Source organism: Martes martes (assembly GCF_963455335.1).
Source record: "Martes martes genome assembly, chromosome: 6".
In the NCBI taxonomy this organism is placed as follows: domain Eukaryota; kingdom Metazoa; phylum Chordata; class Mammalia; order Carnivora; family Mustelidae; genus Martes; species Martes martes.
This window is the reverse complement of record NC_137893.1, coordinates 25,566,158-25,586,053: the sequence shown is the minus strand read 5'-3', so window position 1 is coordinate 25,586,053 and position 19,896 is coordinate 25,566,158. Positions and strand designations below refer to the sequence as shown.

General features: G+C 40.0%; 1 protein-coding gene across 5 annotated transcripts in view; it reads right to left on the bottom strand.

The window, feature by feature from the left end:
• Positions 1-14,899: 14,899 nt before the first annotated feature.
• ATG5 (autophagy related 5) overlaps positions 14,900-19,896 on the bottom strand; it is a 128,571-nt gene continuing 123,574 nt past the window's right edge. For all 5 annotated transcript variants that reach the window (XM_080805157.1, XM_080805160.1, XM_080805161.1 and 2 more), the window contains one exon: positions 14,900-15,676. In XM_080805157.1, coding sequence (XP_080661283.1) covers positions 15,540-15,676 — 137 coding nt within the window. In that variant the 3' untranslated portion in view covers positions 14,900-15,539. The remainder of the gene's footprint in view (positions 15,677-19,896) is intronic.

The following is a 19,896-nucleotide window of genomic DNA, read 5'->3' as shown; positions in this document are numbered from 1 at the left end:
TTCAAGGTTGCTGTCTCTGCCATGTCACGTGCATGGTCCATACCCCCTGCTGTGGTGTGATGACAAGGGCACTTCACCTCTGTGGGCTTCCTCCCATAACCCGTAGCCCTGGTGTAATCCATCAAGAAGAAAGCACCAGACAAACCCATATAGAGGGCACTCTATAAAATACTGACTAGTTCTCCTCAGATCTGCCAAACTTCATGAAAAACAAAACTAAAAACTATCACAGGCCAGAGATTAAGGAGATATAAAAATCACTTGTAGGGATGCCTAGGTGGCTCAGTGGGTTAAGCATCTGCCTTCGGCTCAGGTCATGATCCCGGGGTCCTGGGATCGAGTCCCGCATCGGGCTCCTTGCTCAGCAGGGAGCCTGTTTCTCTCTCCGCCTCTGCCTGCCTCTCTGCCTACTTGTGATCTCTCTCTCTCTGACAAATAAATAAATAAAATCTTAAAAAAAAATCACTTGCAATGTGGTAAGTGAGATCCTGGAACAGAAAAATGAAATTAGTGAAAAATCGAAGGAAATCGGAGATTCAGATTTTAATGAAAAGTATTAGACTTTAGTTAAGGTATCAGTGCCGGTTCATTAATTAAGCTAGTATAACATAAATATGCCATTGTAAGGTCAGATGCTGGCAACAGGAGGAACTGGGTGAGGGGTATGTGATACCTCTGTATCTTTGCAGCTTTTCTGTGAATATAAAACTATTCTAAAATTAAAGGTTTACTGAAATAAAAGTTCAGGCCTATTGCCAAGAACAGGGCCTGCATTCCGTTGGTTGTATGGCGTACTCACAAAGCACTTCAAATCCTGCTGGACACAAGGAAGACACTTAAGACCCTTGGATGATGAGTAGATGAATACAGACGCGGAGACCATGAGCAAAGCATTCAGGTGTACGGGCTGACTCCAGAGGAACGAGGTGGTGTGGGGGTGGTCGTGAGAGAACGTGAGGGCAGGCTTGGTTAGCTTTAGTGAGGTGGACTCAGATACGCTCCCCTGAAATGTAAGTTCCTTGAAGGCAGGAGCCTTGTCTGCCGCACTTGGAACTTTGCCTGGAACATAGTGACTGTTCAGAAGTGTGTGGATGGGTGCGTGACTGGGTACACGGACAAGGAGGGTCCTGCTGGAACCCCAGTTGAACTCTAGAACCACTGTTGTCAAGTGGGGTTTGCATTTCTGTTTGCATTTCTGTTGCATTCTGCTGGATTTGCATTTCTGTACGTGGTGATGACTGTGTTTGCCTCGGAGGCCCTCTGGAAGTCATGCAGATGTCAGCTTCGGTTTTCAATGGTCCTCATGTCATCTGCAGGCACCAAAGAGCTGGGTATAAGCTTAGATCCTTGAAGCACATCTTGATGGTATTGACTAGTAGGTCTGCAGACACCCAGGAGGGAATGCCTTCTTCTCTGTACTCTGTTCTGGTGTCTGGTTACCCCCAGCAGGAGCTCCTCACTCTGTGCGAATGGCTAGAGTTAGCAGGGCTTTCAAGCCTTCAGTATGGTCTCAGGTAGTGTGAAGAGATAGTTTCAAGGGATACTGGATTTTCCTGTAAGCGTCGCTTGACATTCTTCCTTAATGGTCCTAAATGCTCAATATGTTTCTTTGCATATAAACTTGTTTATGAAAAAATTCACATTTGGGGAAAATGATGGAAAATCATACCCAATTATGTACCCATTAGTAGGAATAGAGCAAACTGGGTATTCTTATCAAACAATCTCCAAATATATAAAGTGAAAAAAGGAATTCAGAACGCGCGGTGAGCATAGTATGGCACTTTACTATATGTGGGCTGTCTGTCACACACAGGCGTTACAAATGCCTCGCAAGAAACCGGTGAACAGAGGGGACTTCTGTGAAAGATCCACGGGAGGAAGGAGAGAGACTTTCACTCGACATATTTGGAGATTCAAAATTTTTTGAATTTTGTATATGGACAACATATTCGAAATTAAAAATAAACTTTAAAAAATGATTCCAGAGGAAAAAAAATTTGAGTTTTGGCTAGAGGTTAGAATAATCTCTTTTTCTGATTTATGCTTGAATTATCTCTGAGCCTTTTGCTTTGGGCAGGACCTGTCCACACATGTCCGGTAATGGGCAGGTAGGCTATTCTGCCTGACAAGTCCTAGCTTTTAACGTCCTCATCAAATAAGGCTTTCCATGGACTGGTAGAAGTACACGAATGGATTGAAGAAAGGCAGTGTTCCTCGTAGCTCGTTTATTCTAAGGTAGGAATTAATTATAAAAATCCTATAGTTATTTTGTAAATAGCACACTTATATTGTGGTTTTCTGTTAAAAAGCATTACTCTGTTAAATGTAAGGCATTTAAAAATCATCTCAAGCATTAATAATTAATCATACTGATACTTCTGGAGGAGATTTCCCTTTGAATCAGTTAACAAAAAATCCCTCCAATAAATAACTGGTTGATAATTTACTAGAGAAAAATATTTCACTAAGATCACTTTCTGCTTTTAAGCAATTTTCTGTTTTCTCACACTCCAAAGCAATATGGTTTCAAATTGCAAAGGTAACTCCTTTCTTAGTTCTGAGGGAATTCATGTCCGAGATACATGTAAGCAAACTAAGTTATTTTAAAACTAGAGGGCATTGGGGCACCTGGGTGGCTCAGTGGGTTAAAGCCTCTGCCTTTGGCTCGGGTCATGATCCCAGGGTCTTTGGATCAAGCCCGTCATCGGGCTCTCTGCTCAGCATGGAGCCTGCTTCCTCCTCTCTCTGCCTGCCTCTCTGCCTACTTGTGATCTCTGTCTGTCAAATGAATAAAATCTTAAAAAAACAAAGCAAAACAAAACAAAACAAAAAAACTAGAGAGCATTTAGGAGAGATAAATTTCAGTCACAATTCAGCTAACTTCAGGAGAAAGGATATTCAATGTCTTGCATAGATTTCACTACTAGGTTAAGCCAAATGTAAAACATTTAAGTTCAGCTGTCATTTATAAGGTTTCAATTTTTTTTAAGATTTTATTTATTTATTTGACAGGGATTACAAGTAGGCAGAGAGGCAGGCAGAGAGAGAGGAAGGGAAGCAGGCTCCCTGCTGAGCAGAGAGCCCGATGCGGGGCTCCATCCCAGGACCCTGGGATCATGACCTGAGCCGAAGGCAGAGGCTTTAACCCATTGAGCCACCCAGACACCCCTCAGCTGTCATTTAAAAAAAAAAAAAAAAAAAGCTTCACAGAGCTTGGATGGCAGATCTAAGAACAGCAGCAAGAGCATCCCCTGGGTGTCTGCTGGAAATGCAGACGTTCCCGGGGCTGTCCCAGCTACCCACAGGCATTACAGGCTGCTTTAAATGAGAGTCTCAGGCGGGGATCACTATCCTGCTAAAGTCTGAGAAGCTCTGGACTAACCTTAACCATGTCCAGATTCAGGTTATACCCTTCAGTGAACACCATGTAATCTTTAGCAATGAAGATAATATAAGTTTTTTTTAGGATTTTATTTATTTATTTGACAGAGAGAGAGAACACAAGTAGGCAGAGAGGCAAGCAGAGAAAGAGGGGGAAGCAGGCTCCCTGCCGAGCAGAGAGCCCGATGCGGGGCTCCATCCCAGGACCCCGAGACCGTGACCTGAGCCGAAGGCAGAGGCTCAACCCACTGAGCCACTCAGGCGCCCCAAGATAATATAACTTCTTTGAGATGAGAGTTGCATTATCAGAAAAGACTGTAATAGTCATTGTTCCCACCCTCCTCTTACTTGTGAAAACATCCTTCCTCTTTTCTGAATTCACCCCCTCCATGCCTTCCTAGACCATCTATTACCCCTTCCAACAGGATGATCACCTCTTTTTCCACGGCTTCCTTCCCTTTCACCAATGACACAAAGGTCTCCCTCTTGCATAAACATACACATACACACACGTTTCCTCTCCACCATGCTAACGGCTCAGCTACAATCTTTTTTTCCACATCACTAAATTTCTCAAGAGCAGTCTGCAACCAGATAGCTGTCAGACCTGAATCCATTCTCCCCAAGGCCCCGAGTATTTAACTGCTGGCTCCATAGGCCTGGTCTCTGTGACTTCCCCAGATCTATCAGGAATGTATGAATTCTTTCTTTAGCACCATCATCTCCAGCATCTGCCTTCTTCCTCCTTTTGCTACCAGAGCGTGGGCATTCCCCTCAGCTTAACTGAAGGTCATCTCTTCTCTTTCTAACCCTGTATCTTTGCTGTGTGTTCTCTCTCCCCAACTCCCTTCTGTTTCAAAGTTCACTTCCATGCAGCAAAGTTCCCAGTGTCGTCTTCAGCACTGACCTCTCTAGAACTCCAGTAGTCTTGTATTGTTTTCATTCATTTGATATTTATGGAGAGTTTATGACATGCCATTGCACTGTGTTAGGCACTGGGAAACAAAGCAGACACAGTCCTGTCCTCACGGAACTTACAGCCCACGTGGTCATGTCAATATGAAGCAGTTAACACAAGTGAGATAGAAAAGTAGGAAAAGTAGAGTGAGCTGGGGAGCGGGTGTACAATAATCCATCCCTTATCCACAGTTTCACTTTCCATGTGTTCAGCTACCTGTGGTCAGCCATGGTCCAGAAGCAGATAATCTACTTTCAGACACAGCCTCAGAACGTCAATAGTAATCTTAACCCTATGTCACAATGCCTACACCATTCACCTCACGTCATCTCATCTATCACGTAGATATTTTATATCTCACATTATCAGAAGAAGGGTGAGTACAGTATATTAAGATATTTTGAGAGGGAGAAAGACTACATTCACATAACTTATTATTATACTGTATATTGTTATACTTGTTCTATTTGATTGTAATTACTGTTAATCTCTTATTGTGCCTAACTTATAGATTAAATTTTATCATTGCTATGTATGTATGGGAAAAACATAGTATACATAGGATTCAGTACTATCTAGTTTCAGGCATCCACTGGGAATCTTGGGATGTATACCCCGTGGATAAGGGAGACTACCGTATAACCAAATCTAGTTTAGGGAATAGGGTTACCAGATAAAATACAGGAGATTGAGTTAAAGCTGAATTTCAGATAAACAACAGATTCCTTTTAGTATAACTATGCCCCAAATATTGCATGGGATATACTTATACTAAAAATAACTTGTCTGAAATTTGATTTTAATTGGGCATGTTGTATTTTTTTAAAAATATTTTTATTTATTTGAGAGAGAGAGAGAGAGAGAGAGAGAGGAAGAAAGAGCATGGGTTGTGGAGGGGGCAGACTCCCTGCCGAGCGTGGAACCCAACGTGGGGCTCAATCCTAGGACCTGGAGATCATGAGCCAAATTCAGACACTTAACCGACTGAGCCATCCAGGTGCCCCAGGCATTTTGTATTTTTATCTGCTACATCTGGCAACCCTACCAGGAAGGGATTGGTCAAATTGGTAAGGAAAGTCCTTAGGAATTGAGATAAAGGATGAGTAGGAATTAGTAAGCAAATAAGGGTGATAAGAGAGGGGAGACGTTCCAGGAAGAAGAAGTAGTTGAGGCAAGAGTTTGTAATGAGAGTTTCATGCTTTTCAGAATCTGAAAGAGGTATAACATGGTTGGTTCATGAAGAAGGGGAGTATTGGGAATTAACCTAGTGAGGAGAAACCAGATCTTGCAATGCCTGCATCATGGTAAGGATTCTGGAGTACCCTAAAGACAACAGGAAGCCATTTAAAGATCCCAAGCAGAGGAGAAAATGGACCTAAAATGGACCAATGTGGTGGTGTTGATGGGGTTTTGCCCATACCACCAAGAAGAAATCCTCTGAAACAAACAGGATGTACAAGCCTACTCAATTCTGACACTACTGCATCAGATAGGGTCCTATTCCACAGGTTAAGGGTCTATCCCCACAAGATCACCTCCCACCCTGACTTCTTCTGACAAACCAGCTGTAGATGGGAGGTTCCCTTGACCCCCTCCTCACTGGGTTCAATTAATTTGCTAAAGCAGCTCACAGAACTCAGTAAAAAATTTCACTAACTAGATTACCAGTTTATTATGAAAAACTGTAACTCAGGAAAAGACAGATGGAAAAGATGCTTAGGGCAAGGTATATGGGAAGTGGTGCCTCTCTTCCCCAATCACCATGTGTTTACCAACCCAGAAGCTCTCCAAATCTCCTTTTGAATTTTTACGGAGGCTTTATTACATAGGCCTGACTAAGCCATTGGTGACTGTAGACTGATGCCATCTCCAGCCCCTCTCTCCTCCCTGGAAGTTAAGGGAGGTAGGGTTGAAAGTTCCAACCCTCTAATCACATGGTTGGTTCTCTTGACAACCAACCCCCATCCTTAGGTGGGGCTGCCTCATGTAACAAAAGACACCTTTATGGCTGTCATCACTTAGGAAATTCCAAGGGTTTCTGGAGCTCTGCACCAGAAACAGGAAGACCAGTCGTATATTTCTTTTTCCTTTTTTAAGATTTTTTTTTTAATTTGTTTATTTGACAGACAGAGATCACAAGTAGGCAGAGAGGCAGGCAGAAAGACAGAGGGGGAAGCAGGCTCCCCGCTGAGCAGAGAGCCCGATGTGGGGCTCGATCCCAGGACCCTGGGATCATGACCTGAGCCAAAGGCAGAGGCTTTAACCCTCTGAGCCACCCAGGTGCCCCAGGCGTATATTTCTTATAATAAATCACAATACCACAGGACCAGAGCCAAATTTTTCAATGATCTTTCTAGCTACCACCTGAAGAAAGGAATTGAAGGGGGCAAGAGGGTATGTGGGAACTCCATTTGAGGCTACTGGGATAGTCCAGACATGTTAGTGACTTGATCATGGCAGCTTTCTCTCACCAGTCCCCAGACTCAGCCTGTTCTAACCCTCCCAACACACTGCCACCAGCATCATCACCTCAAAATTTGCTCTGAACATATGGTCTACTAAAAATATTGGGGCATCTGGGTGGCTCAGTGGGTTAGGCCTCTGCCTTCGGCTCGGGTCGTGATCCCAGGGCCCTGGGATCGAGCCCCGCATCAGGCTCTCTGCTCTGCGGGGAGCCTGCTTCCCCCTCTATCTCTGTCTGCCTCTCTGCCTACTTGTGATCTCTCTCTGTGTGTCAAATAAATAAATAAAATCTTAAAAAAAAAAAATTCAGTAGCTCTTACAGCACACCAAAAACAATCTCATCTCCGTAGCATGGTACACAAGGCTTTCTGTAACCTTGTCAGAGCAGAACATATCTTTCCTGTCTTATCTTTCCCTCTTTCCTGCAAGTGACAGCCTAACTGGCTGTTTTCTCTGAGCTTTTATCATGTGGCTCCACCTGGCTCACTGTCACTTTCTTTCCCTCTCTTCCCAATTTCATTCTTTTTTTTTTTTTAAAGATTTATTGGAGGAGCGCCTGGGTGGCTCAGTGGCTTGGGCCTCTGCCTTCGGCTCAGGTCATGATCTCAGGGTCCTGGGATCGAGTCCCTCATCGGGCTCTCTGCTCAGCAGGGAGCCTGCTTCCTCCTTTCTCTCTGCCCGCCTCTCTGCCTACTTGTGATCTCTCTCTGTCAGATAAATAAATAAAATCTTTTAAAAAATATTTATTGGAGAGAGAGAGTATGCACACACACACATTAGCACAGGGTGAAGAAAGGGCAGAGAGAGAAAGAGAATCTCAAGCAGATTCCCTGATGAGTGCAGAGCCTGAGGCAGGGCTTGACCCCACAACCCTGAGATCAAGACCTGAACCAAAATCAAGAGTCAGGTGCTTAACTGACTGAGCCACCCACGCACCCCGTTTTCCAATTTCTTAGAGAAAGAATTTCCCTTTAAGCTCCCAGTCAAAAGTCTTCTTAGTGAAGGTTTTCATAACCTACTCAGATGTTATAGAAATGCATGCATTCAATTCATGTTTAATAAGGCCTTGTCATGTGTCAGGCACTGTTAGAGGTATGAAGCTTACATTCTGTTGTGAGAAAGCCAAGACTCCTGTAGCAAGTGGATACTGGGCCCATTCTGCCTGGGTTTAAATCTGGGCTCTAATACTCACTTCATAATGTTAGTAAGGTTACTTAAACTATCCCATGCCTCAGTTTCTCCATGGGGATACTATCAGTTAACTATCTCCTAGAGCTTTGAAATTAAATGAGCTAATGCTTGAAACAGTCTCTGGGACACTGTAAACATTCAGTAACTATAAACTACATAGCCATATATACACGGAGTCCCTAGAGGAATGAATTTGCCATAGTCAGAGGACAAGATGGGCCAGGAGGTCGGTATAGACATAATAAAATAGCAAAGGCCGAGCGATGAGGTCAGAAGCAGGGACCAGATCAAGCAGAATTTGGTAAGGATTTTAGATCTATTTTGTGTAGCATAGAAAGACAATGGGACATTCTGATCAAGGAATGGCCATGATGTCACTCATGTTTTGAGAAGGTCATTATACTTTGAAGACTGAAAAAGAGCAAGAATGGAAGCAGTGAGACCAGATGGGAGGCTCTGCTGTAGTCCAAGTGAGATGACAGGTGCTTAGACTTTGGTGGTAGTGGTAAGAAATAAATATATCCAGGGTTTATTTTAAGGTAGACTAACTAGGACTTGCTGATAGATACGTATATGAAGAGGAGAAAGGAAGTAAAAATAGAGGTTATAGGCTTTGGGGCTGGGCAGTGTTTATTAACATGGGAAAGAGTGGGAGAGGTACAGGTTGAGGGGCAAGTCAGAAGTTTTGCTTTGACCAAATAAAATTTTAATTGTCTATGACACATCTAAAATGGGTGTCAAGCAGGTGGCTGGGTGTTAAGTCTGGAGCTCATGGGAGAAGTTAATATCGGAGAGAACATGGATGGTGTCAAAAACCATGGGATGAGCTCATTATTAACTGTAGCTAGAGAAGAGGACCAAAGCCTGAGCCCTGAGACATTTCAACACAGGGGTCAAGAAGAATCATCAAAGGAAACCGAGAAAGGGGCTGAGGTAGGAGGAAAACCAGGAGGGTGTGGTGTCCAATGAAGAAAGTGTTTCAAGAATGAAGGTGTAATCAACAACTGCCAAATGCTTCTGAGAGGTCATGCAAGATTACCATCTGGTTAGCTCCAAGTAAATCAGTTTTCTCAGCTCTATTTTCTCATAGTGCTTTATTTGTACCTTTCTCGTTGCAATTTCCATTATGTTCTATTGTTATTTTTGTCTTCTCTTCTCTTTTAGAGGTTCCTTAAGATCAGACACCATGTCTGATTCCTCCCAGAACATTCATGACCTTATTTACTCAGTGTTTGAATAGATGAATGAATTATGTGGAATTCTAGAAAATCTGGGAGAATACACTAATACAGAATTAGCAATTAAAAACTGGTTTTAATGAGATATCCTAAATGTTCTTAAAAACTACCATGTGGGCTTTGGTCTGCCTAAAATGAAAGATGTCTACCATACATCTGGGTTGGACTATTGCTAATCACAACTTATCCGACATTTCTATTTTTTTTTAAACTCTAATGGTACAGCATGGTACAGCCCAAAAGTAACTTAACTTTGTATTTGCTCCACATGATCTTTGTATGTATGTGTACACACACACACGACTTGGCTATCTATCTGCTAAAGTCGGTTCCAGTGGATACCTTCAGAGGTCTTTCTCTGTCACACCTGAATTTTAGCATCATCACAGTAGATCAGAGATCTCAGGATAAATTGATAATTTATATTACATGATAATTCATTTCAGAACCAGGACAAAAGGAGCTAAAGAAATATGGGCACTAGGGATGACCAAATGCTTAAGGACGTGTGGTTGAAAAGGCATACCCAGAAAAAGGCCAGCAGTCAGGGGGTGAAATTCTTCCCTAGGCCTGCACAAAATGAATCAGGTACAGTTAACAGGTCACTGGTATGTTACTGTCTCTGGAAAAGAAAGCTAAAAACCAACAGTTCTGAGGAATAAAAATATCAACATCTAAGTTAATGAACGTAAGCTTTCAGCAACTTATTTGGAAAATGTCCCCTAGACAACACAAAAAGACAGTTAGCCATCCCACACAAGCACAGTATCCCCTTAGAAATCAGAAGTGCCCGCCACATGCCAGGGCTACCTATCCCTGGAGCCAGCCTTCTCTGCTTGGCCTGAGGGATTCCCTTTGGGACTGGTAGTGATTATTTTCCTAGGAGGCCACATTTCAGCTCCGTGGCTCTTTTGGCTAGCTTTATGGTGACTCCTTGAGAGCCATTATTCACCTCTGATTCTGACTTAACTCATACCTCAGAACCGAGAAGTGAGTCTTCTCCAATCCATTGACCACTTACCTTAGTTTTTATATTTGGACATTTGGTGAAGAGACTTACAGTTCCCAGCCCTTTTACTAAATCGAACTCTGAATGTGTCCTGCCAAATTACAGCACCGATGAGCAGCTGACCACCCACCTAGTCCTGGCACTACGAATTCCCCGGCTACTGCATTCTCTCCCTGCACATACCTCGGCATGTAGTAGATACTCACGACGCACTTGCTGACTATTTTAAGAGTGACACTGACAAAAGGAGGCATATCTGGAGGAAGGAATGAACAGGCTAGCGACATTTTGTTTGTGGTCAGAAGCTTTGGAGCTTCTTTCAAACAGAATAGGAGGAACGAGCCTTCTGTTATAAACTCTAGATCATCATGACCTAGTGATTCAATGTAGCATTTTCGGTACTGGGGAAAAGAATCCTATGGTGAAAAAAGTTTGGGAAATGCTGGATCAGTCAGTCTCATAACCTTACAACTTCTCAGTGCCTTTCGTATGGCAACGTGCTCTGGACTCTGCAAGGGAGATATGTCACACAGCTTTTTCCTCAACAAGTATTTAGTACAGTCTGTTGTTTCAGGTACAGTGCTGGGTCTTGGGAACAGGATACTGGGCCAGACAAACCTGGTCTCTGCTCTTACAGAGTTCATGCTCACTGTGAGAAACAAATTTCACACAGATATTTATTATAAAGCACAGTAAATGTTATGGGGGGTGGGGGAAGACAGCATGTTCTAAGTAACACTCTCTAAAGCAGGCAGACATCTTCTTTCACTCAATAGGAAAGATAGAAAGCCAGATATTTCTCTTAAAGCTTTTCATGAACAGGGTCTTAACAGTCTACCTTGCTCCCAGGTCTTACACATTTTCCTTGCTAAAAATGTATTACATTTTCAGAAGTAAAGAATGGAGGCAAAAGCAAGACACAAACCACTCATCTATGAAAAGGTCAAAATTAATAAATAGGTCCAGATGCTTGATGAGAATAGCTCCAGCTTTAGGGGCTGCTTAAATTAGAGTGATGTAGAAACAGAAGCTGTGTCCTGTGGTCTGCTCTGCAACTAAAATGAATGTGGACTGACGCAAGGATCTGATCCACAGTGGTTCCTACTGAAAGTAGCTGGTTTGAGTCAGCAAGTCTTCACAGTAATGCAAACCCGAACCAACTGTACTTTGTATGTTGATTTCTAAACAACTAGGTTCTTCCTATTTTTATAGTGGGTATTTTTGGCAGAAAAACACCATACTGATTTTAAAATATCATTAAATAATCCCGAGTTAATTTTTTCTTCTTTTATGTTCATTTGCCAAGCACAACTATGTATCTATTAGACACTCTGCTAAGAACCAGGGAAAACAAAGAGGAAAACAGCCTGGTTGTATTTTATTCATCCTTGTGGAGTGGGGGTGGGGATGCTACAGAAGGAAGGCCAGATCCATCACTTTCAAAAAAATCAGTGGTTATGTCAAAGTATACAGACATTCCTAAATCTTCAGATTTGTCTTATTCTCACTGTGGATCATTCTCACATGTTCTCAGTTAAGAGCAGTTCAGTTAAACTTAAAAACCTAAACACTTAATGAACACGTTAAAGAATCTAAAAATTGAGTCCTTTTATACTCTAAAGATGACTATGCTTACTAGATTCCACAGTAGTATTACTTTTGCTAATAGGTATAAAGAATCATGACTTTGGGGCACCTGGGTGGCTCAGTGGGTTAAAGCCTCTGCCTTCGGCTCAGGTCATGATCTCAGGGTCCTGGGATCGAGCCCCGCATCGGGCTCTCTGCTCAGCTGGGAGTCTGCTTCCTCCTCTCTCTCTCTCTGCCTGCCTCTCTGCCTACTTGTGATCTCTGTCAAATAAATTAATAAAATCTTTAAAAAAAAAAAAAAGAATCATGACTTTGTGGGATGCCTGTGTGGTGCAATCCAGTAAGCATCTGACCTGATTTTAGCTCAGGTCATGATCTCAGGGTTAGAGACGGAGCCCTGCATTGGGGTCAGCACTCAACGGGGAGTCTGCTTAAGGTTCTCTCTCCCTCTATCCCTTTCCCCTGCTGTATGCCCCCACACACTCTCTCTACTAAATAAATCTTACCAAAAAAAAAAAAAAAAAAGACTTGTAATTCACACTTGAGAGAATGTAAAGGGTTCTTCAGTCAAATAAAGCTACATGGTAAATGAATTTTTTAATTATAAAGTGTCATTCAATCTCAAATTATCTGAAAAGAGGCATGCGTCTCTCCTTCCCAAGACCCCTGTGGGTAATTTCTAATAGTCTCAGACCAGGATGGGGATAAATTTGGAAAACACTTAGGAGGATGATGAAGCCAAGAGAGACAGGTAAGTATTCTGATTTGATTCCATCCCACTGACTATGAATGGGGTTGACTACAAATCCCATCATGGTTGATTTTTTCCTATCATACTCCAAGAGTCTACACTTCTATTTCAACAATGGTAGCACATATAGTAGGAAACCCAGGTTACCTCAGACCTAAATATCAACAGTATGATAAATAAAAAGTGAGACTGTCATTCTTGGGCATGACCCACATAAACCAAGTTTCTGAAAATGGAAAAAAAAAAAAAAAGTTATCTCATACAGCCTATAAAAAACAAACACATCCTAGAAAGATTGCCAATTAAAGTTACTACCATTCAAAATCAAATCTTGTTTGTTTTCTTAGCAAATGACCAATTCCTTTCTTGTCTGCATGTAAGGGGGGCGGTGGGGACAAAACAGGACTAATGCATTTGTTGGTTCACCTTCGGCTGACATCACCACACTAGAGCCTGGGAGGGCAACTTTGTTTAATTATGAGCAGGCTCCTTTGGGTCTCTAGATACATAAAGTGCTTGTCAATTCAACTCTATCCATCGTCAGAACTTAGGTCATCCAAATGAAAGACAACACTATGATGGACAAGCAATTATTTACTTTATTTAGACTGAATTTATACCTTCCTAGTTAACAATGCCAATAGTTTTAAAACATATTTTCATTTTCTTAGGGGGAGTCACTACCAAGAGTGAGTTATGAACAGGCATATAGAGACCTGTAGCCCTCTCCAGTTTTCTTTCATATGTTCTTCCTTACACCTTGCATCTTTTATTTGAGAAAATTTTAGACAAGCATGAGACTAAGGAAAGTTAAATCAATTCCCCAGTAGGTAACTGGCTTTATATAAATTTCATTTCCAACTTCTGGAAATAATGACAGACACAAAATTTTATTTAATTTTTTAATAAACCATAAAATTTAAATATTCAAATAAAAAGAAACAAAAATAGATTATTTAAGCCCGCAGTAATTTCTGTGTTTATTCTTCCTCTGGGGATTGGGGCTTGACTTACCTGGGAAGAGAGCAGAGTAATACAGTTATGATGCTGGTGTAATAATGAACAAGTAACAATGGGCAATGGCTTGAATAAAATTTACTCTCAAATCTGGAAGTAAAGATCAACAGCTCGCTTGAGCCCGCTGCGGAAACCTCAAACTAGTCTTGTCTGTGGAAAACTACTATGGCTTACCGTTCTTACCACACTTTCTTCTTCACAGCTTAGCACTCCCTGGCATTTTGATCCTTTTTGTTCACTGAAGCTCACTTCAGTCTGTCAAAACATCAAGGGGGAAAACCCCCAAACTGAACAGACGAATAAACACTTTTAATGTGAACAATCATATTCAGATCAACCTCTTTTGAAAAAATACAAGTCAGTGGGTTTTTTGTCCTTCAGTAACTCAAATATTGTTATTATTTTTTTTTTTGCCTTTACTAAAATGGCACTTTCCATTTTAATGACATTTGCCAATGTCGAATTTTCTCACGTGGGTACCTTGTTTTTCTTTTCGATTGAGGTTTATCCATTTCATTCCAGAATATCTGCTGTTTGCCTAACTTTATCTCGTTCTGTGAATAAATACACTATTATTAATCAGTGGAAATCACAAAAGGAAAAAGGAAGCAGTGAGCACTAGTTGGCTCACGCTTGAACATTCGTACAATTTTTATAAGAAAAACATTCATCTTTATTATGGAATCTAAAACCATTATCGGATACTACTACATCTTTTAGCATATTCAAATGGGCCGACAGTCCATGTGGACAGCAAGCTCACAAGAAACAGTGCGATGCACAAATATGTTCTGCTGGTCGAATCCCAGCAGCGTGGTAATAAAGTGCAGCAAAAATTTCCTTACACTGAATAAGAACTCCAGGAACTTCTGAATATTTTTGGTAAAGTTGAGGAAAAGCTACTACAGTCAGGAGATTGGTAATCTTTAGACTTCAAAGACGGGCTGCCAGGGGCCACAGTGAAATATTACACCTGAAGCCAATGAAAAACACTAGCTTGGAAAGGACTGGTTTTTTTCCAAAAAGAGCAGAATTATCTTATATGGATGGTTAGCATACTATGATTCGACAGGCTCACAATGATAAAACAGCAAAGATAAAGGATAACATTTAGCATGTAAAGAACATAGATTTAAAAAATCGGCAGCAAGAAATTCGACGACAGCTCCTGAGACAAGTTATCCTACGTCCTCCATCTACTCCATGTCAATGACGACCCGCCTGAATGGTAACACAGAGTAAAAACAGTGATCTACTACTGTACGTGAGTCAGAAAGTACTGGAAAAGTGACAAAATCGTATGTTATTAAATGACAAAACAAATTTAGAGGCTTTATTTAAAAATCTCTCACTGTTCATTATCAAAGTTACAAGATTGTTTGCATACCAATAGACAGACTGTAAACATAGGAAATTTTCATTAAGGAAAGATGGGTTTACTGTAATTGGATCTTTTACAAAAAATTACTCCAAGTTATTGATAACAGAATTTCTCTTTTACTTTCTTAAGTCTAATTCTCTAGAAAATTAAACCAATGTTTCCACTCCCTCGAGCTCAAGTTCAATCATGGTCACCTTAGGAAATACCCCTGTTTATTTGTTAATCAGAACTACAAATCGAGTGGCACATATTTCCATTTTCTTCTTAGGCCAAAGGTTTCGGCTTCATTATATTTTACAAGAAAACAGAAGACTTGCAGTGGTCCTGTGAAGTCTTTCATGTCGCAGCTGAGGTTTAATGACGGCAGTGGAGGAAAGCAGTGGTGATGCAGAGTAAGACCAGCCCAAGTGCCCTTATCTGACATGGAATCATCTTCCTGTTTGGCTTGCAGTAGTGTTTCTGGTCAGGTTGCCTCCACCACACCTGATTGAAGCAGAAGGGTGACATGCTCTGGTAAATCCTGTTTAAGGGTGATTCCGCTCAGGCAGAGAGTTGATCCTTCAGTCTGTTGGTTGTGGGATGATACTAATATGAAGAAAATTATCCGGATAGCTCAGATGTTCACTCAGCCACTGCAGAGGTGTTTCCAACATTGGCTCAATTCCATGAATCATCACCTGATTCTTTTTCTCTCCATCTATTCCAGGAAAGAAATCCAACAATAATCAGGAAGGTTCAAGACAGAAGAAAAAACAATGTGCTGCCTCTTGAGAATCCCTGGTGAGGTAAATGGGCTTAACAGCTTTAACAGGTTAAACCTGGTCTGTCTCCTGAGCAGGAAATGTGGACATGGAGAAAGTTCAAATGTTGCAATATGTATCACCCAAAACAGAAACCTGAGGGTTGCAATGAATTCTGATAAAAATTCTGTTGCTATATGTGAAAGTATTCATTCTTTCTTAATTACTGTGCTTACCTAAGATTGACGTTAATGAAACTATAGTGAAGAAAACAGCCCATTGTACCCACTGACCAAAATTTATTTTAGTTACACATTAAAAACTGTACTATATGGTTATTAAATATGGCAGGTGTATGAAGTAGGTCAATACATATTTAAAATATATAAAACAGAAATATGACTAGAAATCATCAAGAATAAGATCAGTGTTTGGGAAGATGTTTAATGAAACAGATGAGAGCCCTAGGTTAATTTTCAATCAAATTGTTCAAATAGGTATCAAAGTTTTAGAGACAGGGAGTTACAGTTCTAATAAGAAGGAACTAAGAGTCTGACTCAGGATTCCTATTTTAGAGTCCTGAAAAGGGATTTCTGTTAACACGCATTTGCTAATTAAAAGAGTGCTGCAATTCACACTTCTCTTTCAAATTCAAATTTTTCCACAGATTTAAGGTGCACTGTGTGTCTTTTATGATTCTGATGCGATGTACTGACAACTTTTATGGTAAAAAGCAGTTCCCTCCTAACCATTTCCTTGGTTGTTATAGGAAAACAAAGAAAGCAAAACCAAATTCCCTTTTTGAAAGCAAAACAAAACAGAACCTTCAAGAACTTTGTGTCACTCATCTGGCACACTTCTTGGTTTGTCTCTGTTAATCTCTCCAAAATACAATGTCTAAATCTCTCAGCTTCCTGGAGACAAGAGTCAAGGAAACAAGGAGCTCACAGCAATGAGAGGGAAATACCTTCTTTCCCCCCTTTCTGCTCTGTTCATCCCTAGTGCTCTCACGTCCAGGCAAAACGGACTGATGAGGTATGAGGATAATGGCGTGGCTGACACCTGAAACAAGAGACCCTTTTAAAGAAATATTTAAACTCCCCCTTTAGAAGTAGCACAGGTCCTGGGAGGTGACAGTCAACAGACTGACCATAAGAGAACACACAAAAACACTAGAGAATTAAAAAAATGATGCCAAATATACAAAGCTAACAAACACACTCTCGACCCCAAACATAGGCGAGCAGAAGTCCCAAAACAAACTCCTGAATCACTGCCATACTTGAAAGCAATTTTGGAAAAAGACATCGCCTCCTAATGCTTCTCACTTAAAAAAATGCTTTCATGTTTTGATTTTTCTGACAATCTTTGTTGAATCCACACATACTTTTTACACAGCTGCAATCACTGTTAATACAATGACTAATTTTCATAATGATGGGAATCATCTATAAATAAAAGATTTAGCAATATACGGAAGACTACAGAAAGCATGGTATTAGTACTCTGAGAATATTTTAAATTGTTGGTATTCAAATGGACAAACCCTCAGCTATCTGGAATGATTCATTCTTTGTAAGTTCTAGATTGCTAAGGTTTCAGTGCATTAAATCTTTCTTAGAATATTTGAAAACATTTCCGGTATAGTTCTCTTCATATTCTTATGTATATTTCTTTGAAATATTTTAATATTCTCAGAATCTTCCTCCTACTTAGCACTGAGTCAAAAAATGAAAGAGCAGTAGTATAAGAGTTCCTTATCTATAAAATTTTTCCTTAAGCCAGAGCTACTTTTGGATGCCATGAAACAGAGTATGAGAAACAAGTCTCAACTCAAGATCCAAAATGTTGTCCTAAAGCAGTACTTAAGTGTGGGAGCAAATACAGTATGGCATACAATCCACTCACACACAGTGTGTTTGAAAGGTAAAAGAACCACCCTGTTACGGAAGGATCGCTGGGAGTCTGAGTTGTACAACATAAGGTGGAGAACATAAGCACTATTCAAATACCTTGTAATACAAGCCTAATAAATCACATTCTCAGAGCCCTAATAGGCAGCACAGACTCTCTGGTTTAAACTGGGGCCACTTTCAATATGTAACATAAAAGTGTCACTAACTAAACCTTGACAACCATGGAAATGCATCTAGGACTATCATATTCCCCAATACAATAGTTTAAGATCTTGAATATATATTTTGTCACTGCCTCCATTTATCCAAATACTTCAACTGTGTACATTGATCTTTCTTGTTTTCAAATTTCCCCCATCAACACAACTGCCGCCAGAGGAATACTCAGAATGGAAGAGCAGTTCCCTCGGAACTCTTAACTGAAGTTTCCCTCTCATCCATCACAATAACCCCAGCATCGAGCATGGTGCCCAACACCTAGTAAATAGTTAATAAATGTTTTTATTGGATAAAACATTTTTGTTAAATGTTTGGATAATCTTGTTGCTGGCAGAAGGCACCACCAGATGGCACTGCCTAAATTAACGTGTAGAGAACAGTCTCTGATGGCTGGCACTACTAAGTAGAAAAGCTCTACCTATAAAGGCTGTTTTGGTTATTAAAATAATAAAAAGTCAAAATGTTTCCAGATAAGCCAAGAAGTATATATGCTACCACCTGAACTCATGCTACCATAAAGGACAACAGAGCATGACTAGACATTTTGGTAATAACAGAACTAACGAAACGAAGCAGTGAAAAATTAGTAAGATGTTTCTTGTTTTCCTAACAGTAGAAGGGAAACACTTATGATATTGTTAAAGTAAACTGTGTTTTTGGTAAATATGTTTTCATGTTTCAAAATGGGAATCTAGAATTTAATACTTGGGAATAAGAAATATCTCACCACAAAGCAAATGACTCAGGCGAAAAATGTTACACCACAACTCACCCACTCACATTTAAAAAAAAAAAATAGTCGGATGCTTTAAAAGTAGGTAAACGTTTGAAACAGTAATCAAGTGAACTAGTTCTATATGAAATTCTCTCAGAGCACTTTAAGGGGGTAACTCTGATTCTGATATAATTTCAAACTTCTGGAAAAGTTCCAAGAGTAGTACAAGGAATTCCTCTTCACCCACATTTATCAATTGCTTACATTTTGCCCATCTGCCTTATCGTTCTGTATGCATATGATTATTTTCTGAATCACCTGAAATTAAGTTAGAAATACTGAGCCCTTTCCCCCTAAATGTTAGTGTGTACTTGCTAATAAAGATATTCTTTTATATAACCATGATATAGTCATCAAAATAAAAAAATTAACTTATGTGTAATCACTTCAAATTTTATCAACTATCCTAATTATTTTACTCACCTATCTAGAATCCAGTCCAGGAATCACACATGCATTTAATAGTGGATAGATTTTGCCTTTTTTAACCTTGACAATTTTTTAAAAGCACATGTTATTTTTTTGTAAAATGTCCACGTAGCAATTTTTAAACCTAATTATTTTAATTCATCTTGTAAATATAAGGATAGTCATTCATAAATACTTTGGGTTTGTAAATTAAGGAAAAGGACAAAATAAAATCAGACACACTACTTTCATTAGGTAGAGGAGGAATTCAATTCACTTTAAGAGTTAGATATTAAACCCCAAAAGATCATATATCAACACAAAGAATATAATAAAATTTCATTTCTTATATTTATCTTACTTATAAATCTAAGGGTTATAAAAGATAAAAATGTAAATATATCATATAATTTTATATTATCATCAATAGCCTAATTAAAAACAAACCCAATTCTTAACTGGCATCTACTTTAAAGTGAACATTTTTAGAGTTGTATGACATTATAAGAAAAATATATTTAGACAGATGTTGGTTGAATTATATATGGCAGCAAAAAGAAAATGTGCATTAGCCACACAAGTCATTAATGAAAATTATGAACTTAAAACAATGGTAACTTCTTATGTATATATAAAAAAATTATGCCTATACACAGTGTGTATATATACAAAATATACACTATGAATATAATGATATACCGAATATAAATGAGACACTAGGGCACCTGAGTGGCTCAGTTGGTTGAGTGTCCAACTCTCGACTTTTGCCTCAGGTCATGATCTCAAGAGTCGTGAGACTGAGCCGCAGGTGTCAAGCTCCATAATGGGGGTATGGAGCCTCCTTGGGATTCTCTCTCTC